The 24,899-nt window shown below is 38.9% G+C and overlaps 1 protein-coding gene and 1 long non-coding RNA gene across 8 annotated transcripts in view; one reads left to right on the forward strand and one right to left on the reverse strand.

The window, feature by feature from the left end:
- Positions 1-488: 488 nt before the first annotated feature.
- The window catches only part of LOC113889651, a 33,216-nt gene continuing 8,805 nt past the window's right edge, over positions 489-24,899 (reverse strand). For 3 of the 6 annotated variants that reach the window (XR_003510304.1, XR_003510308.1, XR_003510305.1), the window contains 4 exons: positions 18,661-18,796; positions 9,655-9,735; positions 8,283-8,425; positions 7,553-7,986 (listed from right to left, as the gene is read on the reverse strand). This is a non-coding gene — a long non-coding RNA (uncharacterized LOC113889651). Of the gene's footprint in view, positions 630-800; positions 868-6,852; positions 6,939-7,552; positions 7,987-8,282; positions 8,426-9,654; positions 9,736-18,660; positions 18,797-24,899 lie in introns of those variants that run through there. The other 3 variants (XR_003510309.1, XR_003510307.1, XR_003510306.1) reach the window with 3 other exon arrangements.
- LOC113889638 (guanylate-binding protein 1-like) lies at positions 1,422-15,248 on the forward strand. 2 transcript variants are annotated; one of them, XM_027536610.1, is made up of 12 exons: positions 1,422-1,910; positions 4,005-4,204; positions 6,829-6,956; positions 7,857-7,966; positions 8,239-8,435; positions 9,057-9,299; positions 10,154-10,434; positions 11,084-11,296; positions 11,855-11,957; positions 12,200-12,393; positions 13,493-13,587; positions 14,636-15,248. In XM_027536610.1, the coding sequence occupies exons 2-12, from the start codon at positions 4,015-4,017 to the stop codon at positions 14,844-14,846; spliced, it is 1,965 nt and encodes a 654-aa protein (XP_027392411.1). In that variant the 5' UTR covers positions 1,422-1,910; positions 4,005-4,014; the 3' UTR covers positions 14,847-15,248. The 2 variants fall into 2 exon arrangements, with proteins under 2 accessions (XP_027392411.1, XP_027392412.1); XM_027536611.1 differs by having other exon boundaries at positions 1,453-1,910; positions 13,493-13,634; positions 14,636-14,790.

The raw sequence follows: 24,899 nt of genomic DNA on the forward strand, positions 1-24,899 counted from the left end.
TCCATCACCAACTCCCAGAGTTCACTCAGACTCACGTCCATCAAGTCAGTGATGCCATCCAGGCATCTCATCCTCTGTCGTCCCCTTCTCCTCCTGCCCTCAATCCCTCAGGTAGTCATAGGGAAAAGTAAAAAGAACGAAAAAAAAAAAAAAAAAAAACAGGATGATAGGATGGAGATTAGCAATCATGGAAGACCTCCATGAGAAGATACTATTTAGCTGAGACCAGTAGAACAAGAAGGAACCAGTCTTGCCAAGACCTAGCATAAGACAGGTTCACATGCAGCAAATTGTTATACACAGATTGCTAAGACAAGAGCAACCTGAGTGTGTTCCAACAAGTGAAAGTGCAAGTGTTAGTCACTCAGTTGTGTCTGACTCTTTGTGACTCCGTGAACTGTAGCCCACCAGGCTCCTCTGTCCATGTGATTCTCCAGGCAAGAATACTGGAGTGGGTAACGATTCACTTCTCCAGGGGATCTTTCAGAGCCAGGGATCGAACCGAGGTCTTCCACATTGCAGGCAGTTTCTTTACCATCTGAGCCACCAGGGAAGCCCTTCCAGCAAATGGAAGACCCAGATAAATCGTATTTTTCAAAGCAAGTTGAAGTACTTCTTACCCAGAGACACTTTAAAAGATAATAGCAAAGAAGAAAAGAAAATAATTTAACAAATAGAATTATTTGTTAAATAATAATAAAACAAAATAATTAAAACAAATAATTCTATTTGTTAAACTTCAGACACTGGCTTCCAGGTGGGGAGAAACACCAATGTACCATGAGATCAGAAGAACTTACAAATATTTCCCTTCCTCCTTGAATATCTCCCTTCCTCCTCACTTTCCTATTCCCTCCTTCAGAAGCCCTGTTGAGGAGGAGAAAAAGAAGAGTTTAAGGGCAAATACAGTTTCAACTTCACATCCCACCTCTACAATGTGCTTAGTGAATTTGACCAGGCATATTATTTACCCTCCCTCAAGGCTTCTTGTTTTTTCACTCTGAGATGGAGACAAGACCACTTATTTTGCATGATTATACTCAGGACTGAATTAGACTTGTAAAATGTGTGCCCTTAGAACAATCAAGAAATAAAGCTGTTACTTCTACTGCTATTCACTGAACAGACAAGGAAAGGCAATATATTGAAGAGGTTAATCAGGAGGGGTTGGAAACAAGAATGATTTGGTTCAGATTATTTACAGTGCTGTAATATGAGACAAGATATTAAATATTTCTGTGTCTCATTTCTATAAAATGGTAGGGAAATGTCTGTTATGAGATATCAATATTTAACCCATGTAGAGCCATCAGCACAGCGCATGGAACATGTGTGCAACACAGGGAACTCCTTTCTGCCTGGGCAGTTGGTATTAAGTTCCAGGGGCTGTGTGTTCATAAATATGTAAGATGTGTCTTTTTCTTCACTTATGGCATGTATAAATGAGGAGACAGGTCCACTGTGTGTCCATTATTTAAGGAAATTAAACCTAAAAATTAATATGCTTCCTCTTCTAGGTTTCCTAAACTGATCCCCAATTCTAAGACACATTCCATTATACTTAAGTATCTAATAGACACTTTTCAAAATATTAAATGATCTCTAAGATGTCTTTCAAAAAAAATAATGTGAAGATTCTAGTTGAGAAATTATGTGAAACCCATCTTCCCTTATACTAGGACAGCTGCCAAAAATTCCTTTTATGGTTGTTGAGTCATTGCTTTGCTTTCAGTGCAGTGCTTTCAGTTTCATATTACTCTAAAGCTGTTAAAGAGTTGCTTTACTTCTGTCTGGTTGCTGAAGGAAAGCAAGCAAGGCCTAGGATACGAGCGGGTGAAACAGAAGTCTAAACATCTAGTGAGAGACAGAGAAGTTGCAGAACCACTCCAACTAAGCTGAGAAAAAAACAGGTAAGAAGTTAATTTTTTCCTCAGAGCATCTTTCTCTCCTGTGCTAAAGGAGCCCTGCTCTGGGAGAAGGAGACCATGATAAGATTAATGCAGGGATGGGAAGGGATCTGCAAGAGTTCATTAGTTTTCTAAAAAATGATCAGCATCAAATAATGCAGGGAACCCAAAGCTGGTGCTCTGTGAGGACCTAGAGGGTTTGGATGGGGAGGTAGGTGGGAGGACAACTTGGCAGCAGAGGGTATGTATACTTATGGCTGATTCATACTTATGTATGGCAGAAACCATCACAATATTGTAGGGTAATTTTCCTCTAATTAAAAATAAAATAAAAAAATTTTTAAATGAACAGCATCAAGACAGGCTGCAGCTCATCCTGACATGAGACACAAGGTTGGATGACATCCTGGTGTTATCAAGTGGCAGCATGTCCTGGGTCGTGACTGTGCTTGTGTGGAATTATTGGGCTAATCTGATAGCTTGAAATGAATGAGTATTGCCCTTCTCTTTGCTGATGTCGTCTGTGTTGACTGGGGCACAGTTATATTACCAATGTCTTTATTATATTTGTTCAATACTGATTTGACTGCAGTTAAGAAATTGACAGGGTGACAAATATGTTATTTTCATGAGAAGGAAATAATAATAAATGAGATGTAGTGGTAACAGCCACCTGACACTCTGAAGACAGAGAAAATCCTGAAAATCAAAGTGAAAGATACAGACTCATGAAGACACCATATTCTTCAGCCCTACTTGTGAACTTTGTTTCAAAGTGGACTTCTTACTTTAGAAATACCACAGGTTTCACTACATTCAATTTCTTGGTGCCAACTCGAGGATGTCTTATGTCTTAGGAGCAGAATTCAACCTCACTACTTTACTAAAAAGCTTCCTCTTTAAAGACTTTACCATGGTGCAATGCTAAAGGCACCATCATTGTTTACTTTGCCCTCTCTGGGCTCTCAAGGAGTTATGATCTTGCCTTCTAGAAATTCTTCTGCTGACTTCCTTGACTTGGCACTAGCTCCATTTATCACCTATCCTGACAGCTCTCTCTCTCCTTTTCAGCTTCCCCCCTCCCTTTTTGCCTCCCCATCCCTCTCTCCTTACTTCTACCCCTCTTCCTTCTCCACTTCTCTTCCACAACATGGGGAAAAAGAACAAAACAGAAAACTTAGAATTGTATGGCTGGAAATATAGCTAGTTCCTTTCAACAATTTTCTTCTCTAGCTCTCCTGATATGCTTCCTGATCTTTTAATCTTTATTTCATTTTCCTTTTTCCCTTACACACACACACACACACACACACACACACACATATATATAAACAATTTTCAGCAACATGTAGTATTTGCAGTTGTAAGGTTTACCCCCATGTTGTTGTAGGCTATTTATTCTGAAGGTAATAAATTTTAACTTTCCTATCCCTTGCTTCCACAAGCCCATACCAAGGTTTTGGAAGGGTCTTGAGCCATGTGTTTCACAAGGTTACATATTTTTTATAAAACTTGCTAAAGTAAGTTCCACTTCTAGAATAGCAGTGTGAGAAGTTCTGTGGACACTTATTCCAGTAGAAATAAGGAAAACTCATGAGAAAAACATGCATTTCAAATCATTAGAAATTGTTCAGAGATATATATATCAAGCAATGAACATTTATTCATGAAATTCTTTATTCATAGTAAGAATTAGTGAATAAATAAATAGCAAATCTTTCATACATAGTAAGTACAACAAATCTCTCTGAATCCTATTCTATTTTACACTTAGTGTCTAGTATAAATTTTTAAATGAGAATCCAAAAGGAAAGATTTACATGTAAACTAAATGGAAGATTTTGTGCATGAGGGTGGCTGAATGTTGGCTGGTAAGTCATTGTCATATCAATATTTTTAATGGACTACTCTGATTGGACTTCTGTAACTTTCTAAAAGGAGGCAGATCTTTCTCTCGTCTCTCTCACTGTTGACAAACAACTTTTGGCCATGTTGGGGGATTCTATGATTCCTCCTTCTGAATGCAAAATAACCTCATGAAAGTTCTTGATCTGTTTAGACTGGAAATTCTAATTCATCCCATATCTTCCCTTGCAGACAAAGGGACATGGCCTCAGAGATCCACATGCCAGGCCCAGAGTGCCTCATTAAGAATATTAATGGGCCACTGCTGGTTAATCCAGAAGCCCTGAAGATCCTGTCTGCCATCAGGCAGCCTGTTGTGGTGGTGGCTATCGTGGGCCTCTACCGCACAGGCAAGTCCTACCTGATGAACAAGCTGGCTGGGAAGAACAAGGGTGAGTGACACCAGCAGAGCCCAGCCAAGTCCCTTCTGTCCACCCACACTCCCAGCGTGCAGCACAGTGATGTGAGGAGAGGAAGTGAGAGACCCGGAAGGAATATTGAAAGCTAACTTTCAGTCCACAGTTATGTTCTTATCATCACTATGACCTGAAAGAATCAGCTCACCACTCTTTACACTTTGCCTTAGTTTCTGTTTTAAAAGCATAAATTGTTCCTTTCCTAGAAAGACTAATGTGGTAATAAAAATAGGTAATGTATATAACAATAAACTACAAGACTCTTACAAAGATATTCATATAGTAAGAACATTTTCCACTGATCTTTAAGATTTAAAAAAATGTTTAATTTGTATTGGCTATCCTTTTTTTTTCTTTTCTTCAACTGTTGTAAGATATATATAACATAAAACTTACCACAAAATTTATCACTGTAACTGTTTTTAAAAATTCTGTGGTATTAAGTTAATTCACACTGTTGTGTAAACATCACCAACATCCATCTCCATAAACTTCCTCCAACAGGAATTCTGTATCCCAATAAACAATAATGCCCCAACCACCTTAACAACCACTCGTCCATATTGTATATAAATTTGACTGGTCTCATACAAGAGGAATTAGACATGAGTGTCCTTTAATGATTGGCTTATTTCACTGAAGATTATGTCTTCAAGGTCCAACAATGTTGTAGCATGTATCAAATTCTCTTCCTTTTAAAGGCTGAATAATTGTATGTGATACTAATTTGTTTATCCAATCATCTAGTTGATGGACATTTGGACTGTTTCCTTGTTTTGGCTACTGTGAATAATGTTACTAAGAACATGGGTACACAAACATCTGTTCATGTCCTCACTTTCACTTTCTTTATACACCAAGAAGTGGAACTGCTGGATCATATGACAATTCAGTGCTCATTTTTTAAAGAAATGGCCAGATTGTTTTCCACAGAAAAGTGAAAGTGGAAGTCATTTAGCCATGTCCAACTCTTTGGGACCCCATGGATTGTAGCCTGCCAGGCTCCTCTGTCTATGGAATTCTCCAGGCAAGAATATTGGAGTGGGTAGCTGTTCCCTTCTCCAGCAAATCTTCCCAACCCAAGAATCAAACCCTGTTCCCTTCTCCAGCAAATCTTCCCAACCCAAGAATCAAACCCAGGTCTCCAGCATTGCAGGCAGATTCTCTACCAGCTGAGCCACAAGGGAAGTCCCATTCTGGTGCTTACATTCTGATGGAAATGTAAAACTATACCATTTTACATTCCCACCAGAAACACACAATGGTTCTAATTTCTCCATGTTCTCATCAACACTTGTTATTTTCTGGATTTTTCATAGTGGCCATCCCAAAGGGCATAAATTAGTATTTCATTGTGGGTTTTTTTAAATAAAAATTATTTAATATGGTCAAATTCATTCAGTGTTAAATTTTCCAACTTTCTTATAAATATTAGTCAACTTTCAGGATTCACTAAGATCTACACTAGTGCTTTTTTTAAAAGTAAAATTGATTTACAATATTGTGTTAATGTCAGGTGTATAGCAAAGTGACTCAATTATATCTATACATGTTTCCGATTACTTTCCAATATTGGTTGTTACAAGACACTGTGGTTTTGCTTGGTACATCTCTAATGACTAGAAATGTTGAGCATGTTTTCATATGTTTATTGATCACTTGGATAATTTCTTTGGAGAAACGTATATTCAAGTCCTCTGCTCATTCTTTTATTTGGGATGATCTTTGGCTTGCTTATTTGTGTTGCATTGTAGGACTTCTTTATATATTCTGGATATCAATCCCTTATCAGATTCATAACTAGCAAATATTTTCTCCCATTCTGAGTTATGTACCTAAATCTGTAAAAAGTGTCCTTTGATACACAAAAGTTTTAATTTTGATCAAGTCCAACTTCTGTATTTTCATTTTGCTATTTATGTTTTGGGTATCATATCCAAGAAATCATTGCCAAATCCAAAATCGTGAAGTTCTTCTGTGTGTTTAGCTCTAACATGTAGGTCTTTAAGGGCTTCCCTGGTGGCTCAGAGGTTAAAGCATCTGCCTGCAATGTGGGAGACCTGGGTTCAATCCCTGGGTTGGGAAGATCCCCTGGAGAAGGAAATGACAACCCACTCCAGTACTCTTGCCTGGAAAACCCCACGGATGGAGAAGCCTGGTGGGCTACAGTTCATGGGGTCGCAAAGAGTCGGACACTACTGAGCGACTTCACTTTCACTTTCATTTTCTTGTAGGTCTTTGGTTAATTTTGGTTAATTTTTGTGGAAGGGATGATCTCTGTCTTTCACCATTCAATATAATGTGGGCTGTATCTTTTTTTAATACAATCATTATTATTATTATTTACTATGTTGAGATCATTTCCTTTTATTTCTAGCTTGTTGATTGCTTTTATCATGAAAAGTATTTAATCTTTTCATGTATTCAACATTCTAATTGCCCTATTTCTCTGATTGTAAGTAAGATTAATACTTGTTGTGGTTTCAGTTCTCCTAAACTTGATTTAAGAGATGTTTTAGGACTTGTTAACTGTCATCTCAACTTCCAGAACCACCTAATATTAAAACTCTACCCTCTCTTTTCCCCATGCCCCCTTGCAGGCTTCTCTCTGGGCTCCACAGTGCAGTCTCACACGAAGGGCATCTGGATGTGGTGTGTGCCTCATCCCAAGAAGCCAAACCGTACTCTAGTTCTGCTTGATACTGAGGGCCTGGGGGATGTGGAGAAGGTAAGGAATGAGGTTCCAATTTGGACTAAGCCCTCATGTCTGTGTATTTTCTACACTATTTAATTTTCCTTTAAATAAGACCTTTACTTGTCCATGTTTTTTCATTTCTGTTTACATGTCATGAAACCAAGTTTAGCAACCAGGGGTCAGGAAAATATTCATAAGGCAGAATCCTAGAAGAAGAGCATGGTGGTCTGTAGACAGTGTTCTAATTAATAAAAGGCTATAACCTGAGCCATATAACCCAGATGCATAATGGTAGAACAAATAAATTCAATGTAATGAATAAAAAATTCAATGTAGTGAAAAAACAAATTCAACCTAATATTATCCTGCAAAGAACTTTAGTTAAGGATTTAGCTTCTGAAGTGCCATACTCATGGATTTAAAGTCTATCAGTACCTCAATGACCTTAGCAAGTTATTCTGATCTATAAAACAGATGTAATAGATCTACACTTGCCTCTGATATTGTTTGGAATATTTAGAAGGTAAGAAGTGGAAGGTGTTAGGTGAACAACAATTGTTTAATGAGATAAATACAATTATTATTGCCCCCATATTAAGACAATTGTCTGTAAAAATAAAGAGAAAAAATTAAATTTGAATTATATTTAAGTCCTTAGAATGTCCACCTGCAATGACTATTTGTTTTGCAACTACCTGCCAATGATCATAAGAGTCCAGTGAGAATCAGGGTAAACCAAAAACACTAATTACAAAACTATTCAAATTTCAAGTCCTATTAACAGTCATTTTTGTTGGATTTAGTTTCTTCTTGCAGGTCATTTGTCTAAAAAAAAAAAAAGTCTAGTTACATGAGCATCCTTTTACTACTGCTGATCAGGAAAGTGCCGTAAGAATGAAACACAATCCTGGTAAAATATGTTCTGATTTTCAGGGTGACAACCAGAATGACTCCTGGATCTTTGCCCTGGCAATACTCTTGAGCAGCACTTTTGTGTACAATAGTATGGGAACTATCAACCAGCAGGCCATGGACCAACTGCAGTATCCTTTTGGGATCCAACCTACATCAAAATCAGAGGGGAGACCAATATTTAAAAAACAGCTGACTAACTGTGAATCCTGGTGAAACAAACATGAGAAATATAAAAAAGAATTCAATGGCAAGGGGAAAATCCTATAACCTACTGAAGAATTGATACTTGGGATACTTGGGTTAAGAACAAAGGAGAAATAAAGGTAGTATGTGGAACTAATATAGGATTGGGGAGGGGTTACTGTTCATTCATGCCAGTTTTCCTTATTTGGCTACTCAGCTATGTGACGGAGCTGACAGATAGAATCAGGGCAAAATCCTCACCTGATGTGGATGGGGTTGAGGATTCAGCTGACTTTGTGAGCTTCTTTCCAGACTTCGTATGGACACTGAGGGATTTCTCCCTAGACTTGGAAGCAGATGGACAGTCCATCACAGCAGACGAGTACCTGGAGAATTCACTCAAGCTGAAGAAAGGTAAAGGGGACTTAGAATTGGTAAACAGATGAAAAAACACTAAAAACTATTGTTCCTTAGTTTTCTGTCAACAGTTGTCTTCTACTTGTAGTTTCTATTTCTTCTCAAGGGGTGATTACTAAGAAGTAATGATTGTTACTAAGAAGTTACTAAGAAGTAATGCTGAACTAATAGATTTGGCTTTAGATTATTTTTCTCCCTGTTCTAAGAATAAATTTCTTTTTCTTTCACCTTTCCCTGTGGTGTGATTAGATTGATATCTCCATGCTTAGGGCTTGTGGTGCTGTAATTAGCCAGAGTAGGAGTAGAATGGTCATTTATTTGAAGAAAAGAAATACAAGCACAAACCATGCACAGTTCAGGGCTGGTAAAGGATAGCTACAGGCAAATATTGTCTATTCTAGCCTGCCAGTTGGTTTTGTAAATAAGATTTTATTGGAATAATGTCATACCCATTCATTTATAGTTTCTCTATGACTGCTTTTAGGCTACAATAGAAGATTTGAGTACTCAGAAAAGAGACCATCTGGCTTGCAAAGTCTAAAATATCTATTGTTTGACCCTTTACAGGAAGTGTTTGCAAGACCCTACAGTAGGTAAATTCCTTTTTTCTTCCTCCAGGTACCAGCCCGAAAGATAAAACTTTTAATCTGCCTCGACTCTGTATCCGAAAGTTCTTCCCAAAGAAGAAATGCTTCATCTTTGATCGGCCCACTCATAGGAAGAAATTGGGCCAGCTTGAGGAACTGTGTGACGATGAACTGGACTCCGAATTTGTGCAACAAGCTGTGGTCTTCTGTTCCTACATCTTTAGCAATTCCAAAACTAAAACTCTCTCAGGAGGCATCAAGGTGGATGGACCTCGTGAGTCCTCTTCCCAGTCTTCACTCTCACTGTTAAGACTAGAGGATGGTGTGATAACATCCATGTAGCTTCAACTTTGAAAAATGAACATCTACTGATATTATCGTGATAAATTCTAGATGGCACCAACACTTCTGATAGGTTTTATTAGTCAGACTTCATAATTGAGAAAAGATACATAAGGCAAAAAATAAAAGCTCTGAGAGCGGACAATTGTCCTAGTAAACTGGACCTGCCCTGTCCAACATGGTTTTCACCAGACAAGGGTGCCTATCTAAATTTAAATGTAGTTAATAAAAAAATATAGAAATTTAACATTCTGATCACACAGCCATGTCTCAAGGGCTCACACTACCTGAGGCTAGTGGCTCCCACCCTGGACAGCACACACAGAATACTTCAATCATCACAGAAGATTCTCCTGGACAATGTTCTGCTAGAATAAACAAAATGGAGGACTCATTTTGATTTGCTCCACAAATATTAATCAAATGTTTCCCATGGACTTACCAGGGCTGATGATACAGACATAAATGAGAGAAATATGGTTTCTGGCCTAACAATGCCTGCTGCTAAAGTGAATGCACTGAATGAATGCAGGACTTCACTATCTAGAACAGAGGTTCTCAACCTCTGGTATATTTATGCCACTTGAGGATCTTGCCAAAGAGGAGGGTCTAAGTCAGTCAAACTGGGACAGAGGCTGGGAGTCTGCATTTTTAGCAGGTTTTCAGATGCTGCTGAGGCATTGATGCTGTAAGACAAATGGTTGGTAATAGACATTAGAATTCCACAGAAGAGAAAGTTTCCTCACTCTGCATAAAATAAACATCATCATTTGTTCTCAATTGTAGGTCTAGGGACCCTGGTGCAGACCTATGTCAATGCCATCAACAGTGGAGATCTGCCCTGCATGGAGAATGCAGTCCTGGCCTTGGCTGAGATTGAGAACTCAGCCGCAGTACAAAAGGCCATTGTCCACTATGACCAGCAGATGGGCCAGAAGCTGCAGCTGCCCACAGAAACCCTCCAGGAGTTGCTGGACCTGCACAGGGCCACTGAGAAAGAGACCATTGAAGTCTTCATGAGGAGTTCCTTCAAAGATATAGACCAATTATTTCAAAAAAAATTAGCGGTAATTTTTTTCTCAAGTTTATACAGCTTAGGTTCTTAGAAAGTAAAATAATAGAGGAAAATGAGATGGGTGCTTACTTTGAGAAAAGTAATACTCACTAGATATTTAAGTGGTGAAAACCAATCTATGTTACATAAGAAGAACCAGTTTTATTATGATATATCTTATTATGCACTGAAACTTTTTTCTTTCATGAATAAACAAATATTCTTCCCTATAGTTTCATTACATGCATATATAAGTAGCAGAGCTTCTAATCAAATTATATGCTCATTGTTATCAGACTCACTGGATATTTTGGCAATAAAGAAAATGTTAGTTTTAGTTATCACAAGCAGACTTACATTGAGCCACATTAATTTCATATGCAGTCACTGATCCAACGTGAAAAGCCAGAGTTTATCTCCAAAGGTGTACCATATAGCTAGTAATCACTGCTCTGAAGGTTACCCCATGGTGAAAGGGCTTTAGTAGAAAGTCAGACTCTGGAGGAAGGATATGGTCCTGTTGAGTGCCTATAAATCTGTCTAGGGGTCAGAGACCTTTTTTACTTTTATTTTTTTGAGAAGCTTTTCCAGAAATTTCAACATCAAGCTAACATCTTTTCACTCCTCTGTTTATTAACACTTCCCATTGTTTTGCATTAAAGGCCCAGCTAGACAAAAAGCGAGATGACTTTTGTGATCAGAATCGTAAAGCATCATCAGATCGTTGCTCTGCTTTACTGAAGGATATTTTCAGTCCTCTAGAAGAAGATGTGAAACAGGGGATTTATTCAAAATCAGGGGGCTATCGCCTCTTCATTGAGAAGATGCAAGAGCTGAAGAAGAAGTATCTTCAGGAGCCCAGGAAGGGCATACAGGTAAGCAAGGTTGATACACTCTCATTCAATAAACACTGCAAGGAGCCTGTTACACCAGGTATAACCTATGTGCTCATCCAAGAGTCTGCACTCAATTAACAACTGAGTTATAAACTGGATTACCAGATGTATCCAAAATTTCAAATAACATCATCATTTATCTCTCTGACTGTGGCTCCCCTCAACCCCACACTTCCCTCCCTCCCATTCTCCATCTACCCCCTTTATTCAGATCCACTTTCTCCCTGATGCCTTCATTCTCCAACAGGCTCATGCCATATGGGACCACAGCACCAACAGCTCCAAAATCAGAGCTCTCAGTCAAAAGAACAGAGGATTACTATTTACATATATATCAGCCTCTTATAAAGGATTCTGCTTGGGAGGGCACCTTGCTTGGCCAGTCTGGAGCACGTGCTCAGCCCAGTGAAAGGGAATCTGATCACCAGGCACACCAGGGCCAAGAGGAGCAGTTCCTAGAGGGAAAGGTGGTGGGCAAACAGGAATAAGCGCTTACAGCCATTTCCTACTACTAACCCCATTTTTTCCGGGTCCCAGGCTGAGGAGATTCTTCAGGAATACTTGAAGTCCAAGGAGTCTGTGACTGATGCAATTCTACAAACAGACCAGACACTTTCAGAGAAGGAAAAGCTGATTGAAGGTGAGGAGCTAGTCAAGAGACTAGAGAGCCCTGAAAGCTCTTAAAAGTTCTAACTAACTCCGCTGGGTGAACCTAGGAGCCTCAAACTGTAGCAACAGGATAAAAGATGCCTCTTACTTGCCAAAGTCATTTCTGAGTAGGGCATATGAAGTCAGTAGCAACAGTGATAGGTAACTTTAGATGGAAGTAAGAAGCAACTTGGTCTCCACATACATTTTTCTTTTTCCTCTTCCTCCTGACAGTGGAACGCATGAGAGCTGAATCTGCACAGGCTGCAGCAAAAATGCTGGAGGAAATGCAAATAAAGAACCAGCAGATGATGGAACAGAAAGAAAAGAGCTATCAGGAACATATGAAACAGCTGACTGAGAAGATGGAGAGGGATAGGGCCCAGTTACTGGAAGAGCAAGAGAGAACTCTTGCTCTCAAACTGCAGGTATTTAACTGCAACACCGTGTGGTTCCTGTTATTCTGTTTTCCCTCCACACTCCCTGATCACAAACGTGGCCCAGCAGTGAACTTGAAGCCCAGAAGAAAGACCTTGCTTGCTCACTTGTACTTTTCAATCTTTTTTTGCCTGCCTGAACTGGCCCCTATAATATCTCGTTGTTAAAAGATTTTATTGCAGCTATGTCATACCCAGTCCTTTTTCACTATATCTGTCAATCAGTAATAGCTATTATTTGCCAGGCATTATTTTTTAAAAATGGTCTTATCCGTATCTCTTACTTAGTACTATACGAAGCAAGAACTGTTATGTCTCTATTGCTTTGGAAATTAAACAGAGGTTCAGATAAGACTAAATAATTTTATTATGTCACAACGCTTGGAAAGATACCTGAACTGTCTTCACTACTTAGAGGAATCTATAATTTCTTTTCCTGTCACACCTGGGATGAATTTTAGCTCTAAGGGAACCTTCATAAGTAGAAGGATTCCTTACCTTTTACACCACTGTATCCATCTGTTACTCCTACTTTTTTTCTGTTCCCTGCTTCTAGTATGTGTTAAGTTGGGAATTATGTGGAGAAATTCACTATGGTCAAGTCTGGTACCCTGATACTCCCTCACCTATATTTTGCTCCCACCGCCACCAAATTGTGGAAGCTTAGATCAAATTTCCTGATCTAAGATTCAGACTGCATCAGATTTTTAAAATTCTTCTTTTATTTCTGTATTATATGTGTATGTGTGTGTATTTAAAAATCAAAATGCATAGATTTGAAGTCAAACATTTCATTAAGATTGCCCACAAAGCTTGTATACAATTAATGGGAGAAAAAATTAGAAGGATAATTGAGATTCATCACCATATCAGGAGATATGAGTCAAAATATTTCTTAACTCAAGAAGACTCAGGAAAAGTAATCACAGAGCTAGAAGGCTCAAGAGAAAGAATAATGAAAATTAATGATGGAGAAAATTTCAAGAAGACATTAAATTTTTTTTTAATCTATAAAATGTGGAAACTAGACAGAAGTTAAAGATTTTCTTAATGATACATGTTATTCAGTCTCCATTTGTATTTTTTTTAGGAACAGTCCCGACTACTAAAGGAAGGATTCCAAGAGGAGCAGAGACGACTTCAAAATGAAATACAGAATCTCCAGAAGATGATGAAGGAGCCAAGGCACCCATGTGTCCTATGCTAAAGAATTAAAGAATAGAGCTTTCCTGGTAACTCTTATCAAAGGCATTACTCAAGAAGTTTAAAACTAAGAAAAGTGTCACCATATTTGATAATATTTAGGTTTTGCATTTTTATTACACTAAAATTTGCAAAGACATGCCACTCTATAATTGAAATCACGTGCATCTTCCTCACTATATTGTCAACTGTGTAACAAGATGCATTTTACCTCTGTGCCAGCACAGGAGACATCATAAACTAATACCATCAGGAGCTTCTTCTTCCAGATGACCACTAGTTAGACAAGTGGATATTGAGCAAAGTCTTAGGTCAAAGTCTTGGGACATAGTTGGTCATGACTTTGACCAAATACATAAGAGGTTCCAATATCAGGGACAACCATTCTAGCTTCTTAGAGAAGATAGTATATGGTGTCCCCTTGTTTCCAGACTGCACAGTCTTTCAGCAGTGATGTGATTCCTGGGCCTGGGAGTGGGCAATGCTTAGTGGTGAATTTCAAGCTAAAGTAAATACCTTACATAGTGATCTAGAATCTCTACAAAGTTTTCACAGGAAGACAGAACAAGCCTTTAGTGTGATTATAACTTGGATCATAAATAAATGGGCTAGAGAAGGAAACTTTTCCTTCTTGCTCAATTCACTCAGATTAGAATTTAATGGGACTCTTTAGAATTTTAGGTGATGCTAAACATAGTAACAGGATGACAACTATACATTGTGTGTGTTTGTAGCAATTTATAACTTGCAAAGATGAACTTAAAATGATGACAATGTGTTAGAAAACTGAGCTAAATTAATTATTAGATTGTTTATAACCTTAAACTTTAGGCTATCTTTTCCCAATTTTTAAAAGTCATACTTGAAATCCTGCTTATTTTTCCCCAAGACAATATGGGTTGTTTTTTACTTCTTTTGATCAGTAAAATACTGCTCTTGGTATTACTTAGGACTTTATCACAGTTGTCTTTTTTTTTTTTTCTTCTAACATAAATTTATTTATTTTAACTGGAGGCTAATTACTTTACAGTATTGTATTGGTTTTGCCATACATCAACATGAATCCACCACGGGTGTACACGTGTTCCCCATCCTGCACCGACCTCCTAAGTATGTGGTTGAAGTTTCTTAAAGCGATGAAGAATTATTTTCAATCTGGAAATAAATTATACTTCACTGAACTTTACATTCCTGATTTTTTAAATTATTTCACCAAGAAAATAATGTTTTACTTTATATAGCCATATATTGGCTAACTTTATTGTAAAAGATGGGATAGTAACTATTCATGACTTTGTGAGCCATATGGTCTCTGACTCAGCTGCTCAACTCTGCCATAAAGCAGCCATCGACCATACATAAATGGATGGCATGGCTATGTTTCAAGAAAATACTGTTTTCAAAAACAGCTGGTACCCGTAAGCCATAGTTTGCAGACCCTTGCTTTATGTAATAGAAATACTAGTCAAAATTCTATGAACCTGCCTTATGTTTCTTGCATTTGTAAGGAACATATGAATTAGATCATATATGTGAGCATTGTGAAAAGATTATGCAGTGTTTCAAAATATTACATGATAAGAGAAAAGCAGGGACGCAGCTAATGCCACTGAATCTACATAATAAACCTGCTTGTTTTGGGACTTTTACTCTACTGAATCCCCTTTGTTCCCATCAGGATTGAGAATGCCTCCTTCCATAATTGGGCAAGTTCTGATAAGCAGTACTTCCTTACTCAAATTGCAACTTTATAGGAAACCACATGAGACTCAAAGCATATTAGAAGCAGTATTTATGTAGATAATTCTTTGTACTTTCCAAGTTGAGCTGCAACAATGGAGTAAGTCAAATACATTTTTATTAGTTGAAGAGACTTCATGATAGAAAAGAATAACTGTTCCTTCAAGATCAAATAGTGGTTTCTTTACTAATTATTTAAAAATCAGAAAACTAAAGCTAAACTAAATTAGGTAACTTCTTCTCTAGAATGGTAGCAAGAGTTTCTTTAACAGATTCCAAATCATCTAACCTCTGGTTTAACACTTTTTCTATAATATCTCCAGGAACAAAATCCAGCTGTCTTCCCAAGGAGGCATGTTACTTTCACCAGTGGTCCTTAATCTAGCTAGGCATTAAAATAAATGTATTAAATACAAGGATTCTCAGGCCCCTACCCTTCCCCTGACTTTGTGATATAGTAGATCTGATATGGGTCATTGAGAAGTATAATGACAAAGCCACAATTCAAGGTGATACACTTTCAATCTGCCAAAGATACCATATGTTAGAGCCCATATTTGCTGACCCTTATGGGGTTTCTGTGTCAAAATTCTTTTTAGCCTAGAGAAGTATATTTTCTCTAAGTGACACATTATTACTTTTCCTTCTATGAGTTTATATAGGAAATATAAGTTCCACTGATCTAGAGGAAGGGAACACACCATAAAGGGATCCTGGCAAAATATTAACAGCAGAAATCCCTGCCCTACTTTGTCCAGAGTCAATAATCTATTAGGCCAATGAAAATGTATTTACTAAAACACACAAATATAAAGATTTAAGAAATATTTTGAATATTTGATACATAAAGAGATAAATTAAAAAAAACATTACCACAATAAATGCATAATTTCAACAACTTAGTTCAGTTCAGTTCAGTTCATTTCGGTCACTGTCATGTCCGACTCTGCAACCCCATGGACCGCAGCACACCTGGCTTACCTGTCCATCACCAACTCCCAGAGCCTACTCAAACTCATGTCCATCGTGTTGGTGATGCCATCCAACCATCTCATCCTCTGTTGTCCCCTTCTCCTCCCGCCTTCAATCTTTCCAAGCATCAGGGTCTTTTCCAGTGAGTCAGTTCTTTGCATCAGGTGGCCAACGTATTGGAGTTTCAGCTTCAACATCAGTCCTTCCAATGAATATTCAGGACTGATTTCTTTAGGATTGACAGGTTGATCTCCTTGCAGCCTAAGGGACTCTCAAGAGTCTTCTCCAACACCACAGTTCAAAAGCATCAATTCTTCGGTGCTCAGCTTTCTTTAGAGTCCAACTCTCACATCCATACATGACCACTGGAAAAACCATAGCCTTGACTAGATGGACCTTTGTTGGTAAAGTAATGTCTCTGCTTTTTAATATGCTGTCTACATTGGTCATAGCTTCTCTTCCAAGGAGGAACAACTTAGTGAAACAGACAAATTTCTCAAAAAGCGCCAACTACCAAAACCCACCTAAATTGAAGTAGTTGACCTGAATAATCCTATAGCTTCTAAAGAAGTTTATTTTTATAGTAAAAATTTAAAAACTCTGATGTGATATCAGTAACATAGTGAAATAGGAGAACCTAACCCTTGCTGGGAACATTTTAAAAATGCTATTAGGGCCAAAATACCTTTCTGAGACCTCCAATCAAGAATAATATGCTCCAGAATCAAGTTAAGAATTTGCAACAGCTCAGATGAGTGTAGGAAACTCCCAGGTTGTGCTAATGGTAAAGAATCCACCTGCCAATGCAGGAGTGATAAGGGTTTGATCCTTGGGTTGGGAAGATCCCCTGGGGAAGGGCATGGCAACCCACTCCAGTTGATTGGCTGGGTGGATTTTTCTAGGTTCTGAGCTGTTCTGGCTTAGTGGGGAGGCTGATGTTATTAAAGGAAAAATGCTCCTCTTACCTATTTCAGAGAGACTTCTCAGTTTGTGCTCATCTGCATGCTAAGGCAGTTCAATCGTGTCTGACTCTGCAATCCCATGGACAGAGGAAACTGGTGGTCTACGGTCCATGGGGTTGCAAAGAGTTGGACACAACTGAAGCGACTTAGCACGCAGATGAGCACCAACAATAACCTAGAGAAAAGAAGCAGGAGGTTATGGTGGGCTGCACAGCTCTGTGGAATTAGGAGGTGTACAACCCTGCAGTTTCTCCCCCAGGAAAGAGGGAGAGGACAGAAGTGGGTGGTGTCTAACACAACAGTCCATCAGAGCTCTGCTCCAGGGAAAAGGGAAGCCAGCTTACAGGCACTGGCTGGAAAACAATGCTCTGTGAAATAGGAGTGTATATAAAGTTGAAACCAATAGCTTTCAGTGAACTGTGTCGGATTCATGATCTCTGAAAAAGAGGTTCAATTCAGTTCAGTTCAGATCAATCGCTCAGTCGAGTCCAACTGTTTACAACCCCATGGACTGCAGCACACCAGGCTTCCCTGTTCATCACCAACTCCTGAGGCTTGCTCAAACTCATGTCCACTGAGTAGGTGATGCCATCCAAACATCTCATCCTCTCTCGTCCCCTTCCCTCCTGCCTTCAATCTTTCCCAGCATCAGGGTCTTTTCCAATGGGTCAGCTCTTCACATCAGGTGGCCAAAGTATTGGAGTTTCAGCTTCAACATCAGTCCTTCCAAGGAATATTCAACTGATTTCCTTTAGGATGGACTGGTTGGATCTCCTTGCTGTCCAAGGGACTCTTAAGAGTCTTATGGTGTCTCAAGCTTACGGTGTGTGGTGTCGGATTCATGATCTCAGAAGAAGAGATGGGAAGGAGTTTATGAGAGGTGTTGGAAATGTCAACTGTCTTGATTGTAGTGATGGTATCATCAGTATTTGCATATGCACAAACTCATCAAGATTTACACATTAAATGTATGCAGCTCTCTATAGGCCCATTATACCTCAATAAACTTGAACTTTATACCTCAATAAACATTTGAAAACTTCTGGGAAACAATTCTATAGGTCCAGATGGTCCCTTAAGAATAGTGAATTTTATCAAGAATTTAAAGAAAAAAATAACACCAATTTAAAATGGAAGAGGAAAGATTTCCTAATTTATTTTACAAAAAGCATTATTCTGGTACCATGATCAGACAAAAACAGCTCAAAAAAAAAAAACCAAAACAACTACTGACCATTAACCTCATTAAAATATATGTAAAAATCCTCAACAAAATATTAACAAGTCAAATCCAGCAATATATAAACATAAGGAAATTCAATCAAGTGGGGTTTATAATGTGAATGCAAGAGTGGTTCAAAAATAAATTAATGTAACTCACCATATAACAGTATGAAGAAAGAAAACCACTTAATTATATAAATAGATGCAGAAAAACCTTGACAAAACACCTTTCATGATAAAACTCCCAGCAACCTTGGAGTAAAAATCAACTTCTTCAAGCTGATCGGCGGCATCTACAAAAAACATATTGCTAACATCAGTTTAATGATGAAAAAACTGAGTACTTGGCCCCTACTAAAGGATAAAGCAAGGGTGTCAGTGTCTGTCTCACCACTCTGGTTCAATGTTACACTGAAAGTCTTAGCATAATATGGCAAGAAAAGGCATTTAGATCAGAAAGAATAAAATCAAATGTCCTTATTCTCACCAAGATCATCCATATAGAGAGTCTCAGGAAACTGACCTCTTAGAACTAATAAGTGAGTTTTACAAGGTTGTAACATACAAGATCAACACACAAAAATCTATCTTCAACTGTATTTCTATATACAAGCTATGAACACAGGAGACCAAAACTGAAAAATTAATGCCATTTATAATAGTTACCAAAAAATGAAATACTTAAGGTATAAATCTAACAAAACCTGTACATGTTCTCTAAGTTGAAAACCAATTAAATACCAAGAGATTACAGGATAGATTCCATCTCCCTAGGAGTTTTTACAATAACCCTTCCACTCACTGCAAAGTAGAAGGTTTAAGACCCTTTTCTAGAGTCAGCCCTGACAAAAGCATGTGCCTAACACTGACTAAGTTCCAAGGAGAACTAAAAATATGTCCATTGTTGTGTTGGGATTTTATCCAAATTAAAAGAGGAAAAAATTTGGGTTAGAACTCAAAATGCCAAATCATTTGCCTGCCATATACAAACACACATATCTCACTCTTCCCATCCCACTGGGAGATCCTTGACAGAGAGCCAGTCACAGAACACAAGATAGGCAAACTCGCCCAGTTTTTATTATGGAGATTTTTTCCAACCTAACTCCAAACCAATCCCTCTAGAAAGTTAGATTTATGGCCTAACTTTATTTTCTTGGGCTCCAAAATCACTGCACATGGTGACTGCAGCTATGAAATTAAAAGATGCTTGCTCCTTGGAAGAAAAGCTATGACAAACCTAGACAACATATTAAAAAGCAGAGACATCACATTGCCGAGAAAGGTCTGTACAGTCAAAGCTATGGTTTTTCCAGTAGTCATGTATGGATGTGAGAGGTGGACTCTAAAGCCAAGCAACAAAGAATTGATGCTTTTGAAATGTGATGCTGGAGAAGACTCTTGAGAGTCCCTTGGACTTCAAGGACGTCAAACCAGTCAATCCTAAAGGAAATCAATCTCAACTATTCATTGGAAGAACTGATGCTGAGGCTGAAACTCCAATACTTTGTCCACCTGATGTGAAGAACTAACTCACTGGAAAAGATCCTGATACTGGGAAAGATTGAAGGCAGGAGGAGAAGGGGATTACAGAGTACAAGATGGTTCAATGGCATCACCTACTCAATGGACATGAGTTTGAGCAAGTTCCAGGAGATGGTGAGGGACAGGGAAGACTAGCATGCTGCAGTCCATATGGTCACAAAGAGTCAGAAACAATTGAGTGACTGAACAACAAGAAGAAAAGTTAGATGAGACTACGTGGAAAACAGGAATTGCTCAGACTAAAGGGATTCATCCATTCAAAATATTTGTTAAGGACCTACCAGGTACACTGCCAAGGACTGCAAAACACAGTTGAAGTTTCTCTCTTAAGGAGCTAACAGTCTAATGATGAACACAGGTATTAAACAAATAAATACAGGAAATTAAATACCCAGGAAATTGAGGGGAGGGCATTTCTATGATTTGGAATGAGTTGATCTAACCACCTACACCAAGATATCTCAGATGATGCCATACTATGTCTTAACTAGGTTTCCCCTTATCAATCAACTAGTAGGAAAAAATCAAAATTGGGAGGGAGAAATAGAAAGAGAAACAAACTTTGGAAACAAAGGGTCTATCACAGGGCCCCAAAACATAACACAGTGTGTCATGCACTCAGCTTCTCTATCTTTTTGAGGCAATTGGTGAAAGAAATGAAAAAGGCAACGAGCCCCATCTAGTGGCCAGTATTTTAAATTTTCTTCTTCATATTTTATCACTCCTGAAACCTCTTAATTTTGTACATATTTATTGCCTAACTCCCTCAGTAAAATATAAGCTCCAGATGGGCAGAAACTTTCTCTATTTTGTTTATTATGGAATCATCAGGATCTAGAAGGCTGTCAAATACATAGTAAACCCTCCCATACAATAAGAATTTTTAAACACATGAATGAATATTTTATACACAGCATTTATCATCCCAACTGCATTTCTGATGTTTTTCCCTGAAAGTTTACCATTTGATTATTTAGCATCATATGGAATGTTTCCAGGCTTTGATAGCCATTTGTATCCTTGTACCATTTAGGAGTGAATCTTCTCCTTCTTTCTCTCCACAAAGGATTTCTTCATTATCCCTTCTTTAGAGACCTAGAGAACTAGGTGTCAGTTTATGTCTGCCATCTCTCTGGGGAACTACCTGGCATAAAGCATGAAGTACTGACTTTGGACCAGCAGCATTGCCAAAAGGACACTGCACACCAGGACAAATTGAGGGGAAAAGGACAGGAGCTGAGAACCTGCCGAGAGCCCTTAAGAGAGGGGCCTCTGAAGGCTGAAAAGCTCCAGTGTGATCCAGGAATTCCAGAGGCAAAGTCAGACTGAGAAAGGAAGAAAAACACCATGCTGAGAAAAGCAATTTCTACCAGGGTCTAACACAGTGATACTTGTGTAGCAGCATTTTCTAATACCATTAGCCAGAAGCCACACACCTAACCCATGTCTTGAAGGGCATAATGTCTCTACCAGCACAATTTTTATTGTTATACCTTACACATGGTCCCCATGTTTTGAATGAATTTTTTAAAAAATATTTATTTCTGCCTGTGCTGGGTCTTAATTGCTGTGCACAGGCTTTCTCTAGCTGTGGTGTGCAGTCTTCTTGTTGCAGTGGCTTCTGTTGTTGCAGAGCACAGGCTCCAGGAGCACAGGCTTCAGTAGTTTTGGCATTTAGGCTCAGCAGTTGCGTCACACAGGCTTAGATGCCCTGTGGCATGTACAATCTTCCCCAACCAGGGATCAAACCTGTGTCCTCTGCATTGGCAGGCAGATTCTTACCACTGGACCACCACGGAAACCCTGAATGAATTTTTATTACCCAACTGATTTGTAAAGTCACAATTCATTTTAGCTTTTTAAAAATTGTCCACAAATGTGAAGACTTTCTCATACTCAGTAACCATGTTAATAATTGAATTGCTATTCAGTTCAGTTCAGTTCAGTTGCTCAGTCATGTGCGACTCTTTGCGACCCCATGAACCACAGCACACCAGGCCTCCCTGTCCATCACCAACTCCCGGAGTTTACTCAAACTCACGTCCATCGAGTCAGTGATGCCATCCAGCCATCTCATCCTCTGTCGTCCCCTTCTCCTCCTGCCCCCAATCCCTCCCAACATCAGGGTCTTTTCCAATGAGTCAACTCTTCACATGAGGTGGGCAAAGTATTGGAGTTTCAGCTTCAGCATCAGTCCAAATTGCTATAAATGCTGCCAAATGTGTATTTGAGAAGGTACACAGGTAGACAAACAAATATAAAAAATAGATACATAGTTTTGCTGGCCAATCTTTCTACTATAATTTTTGAAATGTTTAAGCTAATGTTTGTACAGCTATCATAATCTGGCCAAAAAAACACTAATTTACTGTAATAATATACATGCACACACAAAGAAATCCATTTAAAATAGCTGCATGAGACTGAAAACTAAACGTAACTCTTTTTTGACATAGTTGTATACATTTAAAGCAGACAACGTGGTGATTCCATATACATATACCCTGTAGAATGATTAAGGAGACCAAGATAATTAACACATACATCTCCCTCACACAGTTAACATAGTTAATTCTTGTCTGTGTGTGTGTGTGTGTGTATGTTGAAAATGCTTAAGATTTACTCTCAGCAACTTTCAAGAACATAACTCTTTATAGCAGGAGGAATGTAAGATGGGAAAGGTTCTAGACACTTGCAAACTTAGACTCAGTTGTCATTTTCTCCTGGATAAGGTCCTTCCTAGTAGTGCTCTAGGATTATGAGTAAAGGAAGAAGTTAGTTCTGCCTGCCTGACCCCTAGTACCTACAAGGGACAAATGCCACTTGAGAAGCATTTCCAGATTATAAGGCATTGCTAATATCTTTCACTTTGTTCTCCCCTCTGTTACTCTATGGTCATCTGGAAGGTCCATGTAAAGTGAAGTGCCTTTGGTCAGCAAACAAGAGGGGTCAATAAACCATCACAGCAGTACTATGACTGCACATCAGGAAATCTATATGAAGGAGTTCAACAAAATTGAGGTTGAATTCTCTCTTACGTCAATATAAGAGGCCCAGAGCTAGAATGGTGGCTTCATGATATTAAAGCTCAGGCTCCTTCTCTCCCACCCATTTTTCTACAATCTTCAACTTGAAGATTCCACCTGGGGGTTCAAATAGCCAACATTTCTGCACTCAAACTGTCAGAGAAACCGCTAACCTAGAGATCAATAGGGGTGCTCAAGGCATTTCCTAGAAACAGCACAGACAGCTTCCACTTATATCCTATGGCTCATCAGCTACAACAGAGACTGGGAATGCAGTCTTTAAGCAAACATCCAAATACTCTGCTGAAATTTGGGAGTAGTACTGCTACAGAAGAAAAGAACACTAAATATTTGGGCATAACTAGCAGCCCCATCCTAAAGACTCTCTTTCCTTTTATCTTAAGGAACAATTGTACAGAACTTAGGAAGAAATGACAGTTCTAAGCTTTTTTTTTTTTTTTTTTAGGTCTATGGAGTCATTCAATCCTCAAAATAGCACTATAAGTAAAGATTCTATAATCTACATCCTACAGATAAGGAAACTGAAGCATAGAGATATGAAGTAACTCGTCCAAGGTTATACAGCTAGAAAACTGCACAGTTGAGATCTGATCCACACAGTTTGGCTTGCCAAGCAGGCTATATTGCCTTCTCTCTGCTGTATCTCAGAATATTTTTAGTCTTCTCTATGAGGCAATGGAAGGAGAAGGCAATGGCACCCCACTCCAGTACTGTTGCCCGGAAAATCCCATGGATGGAGAAGCCTGGTAGGCTGCAGTCCATGGGGTCGCTAAGAGTTGGACACGACCGAGAGACTTCATTTTCACTTTTCACTTTTCACTTTCATGCATTGGAGAAGGAAATGGCAATTCACTCCAGTGTTCTTGCCTGGAGAATCCCATGGACGGAGAAGCCTGGTAGGCTGCAGTCCATGGGATAGCACAGAGTCGGACACGACTGAAGCGACTTAGCAGCAGCAGCAGCAGCAGGAAGCAATGGAAAAGGCTTTATCTCCATAAAGGAGATGAAATAACATGAAGTGAATGTCGTTCAGTCGTATCCAACTCTTTGTGACCCCATGGATTATACAGTTCATGGAATTCTCCAGACAAGAATACTGGAATGGGTAGCCTTTCCCTTCTCCAGGGAATCTTCCCAAAATAGGGATAGAACCCAGGTCTCCTGCATTGTAGGTGGATTTTTTACCAGCTGAGCCACAAGGGAAGCCCTTGGGAGATACTGCCTTTTTATTCAGAAAACAAATGAGCATAAGATATAAGTACACTCATTAGCTATATGTGACTCCTTTCTAGTTCAAAGGAGTAACTTATATAGCTCTTTCAAAAGGCAACATGACTACAAAGAATAATACACGGCTTGCTGCTGCTGCTGCTGCTGCTGCATTGCTTCAGTCGTGTCCGACTCTGTGCGACCCCATAGACGGCAGCCTACCAGGCTCCCCAGTCCCTGGGAGTCTCCAGGCAAGAACACTGGAGTGGGTTGCCATTTCCTTCTCCAGTGCATGAAAGTGAAAAGTGAAAGTGAAGTCGCTCAGTAGTGTCCGACTCTTAGCAACTCCATGGACTGTAGCCCACCAGGCTCCTCCATCCATGGGATATTCCAGGCAAGAGTACTGGAGTAGGGTGCCATTGCCTTCTCCATATACTGCTTAACATATCACAAATATTTGAATGCCCAGCATTTGGTCTTTCAATCACTTAATGAACCTGCATAAAAACCAGTAACAACAAATCAAACATACTTATGCTCCCTCTCTACTTAGTCACTTCAGTCACTCAGTCCTGTCTGACTCTTTGTGACCCCA

Source organism: Bos indicus x Bos taurus, chromosome 3, assembly GCF_003369695.1.
Source record: "Bos indicus x Bos taurus breed Angus x Brahman F1 hybrid chromosome 3, Bos_hybrid_MaternalHap_v2.0, whole genome shotgun sequence".
In the NCBI taxonomy this organism is placed as follows: Eukaryota; Metazoa; Chordata; class Mammalia; order Artiodactyla; family Bovidae; genus Bos; species Bos indicus x Bos taurus.

Excerpts from the sequence above, each read along its gene's own strand:
- LOC113889638 (XM_027536610.1), top strand. The coding sequence starts at position 4,015 with ATGGCCTCAGAGATCCACATGCCAGGCCCAGAGTGCCTCATTAAGAAT. Across the intron at positions 8,436-9,056 it reads TTCACTCAAGCTGAAGAAAG|GTACCAGCCCGAAAGATAAA; the intron begins GTAAAGGGGACT and ends TTCTTCCTCCAG. Across the intron at positions 11,958-12,199 it reads GAAGGAAAAGCTGATTGAAG|TGGAACGCATGAGAGCTGAA; the intron begins GTGAGGAGCTAG and ends TCCTCCTGACAG.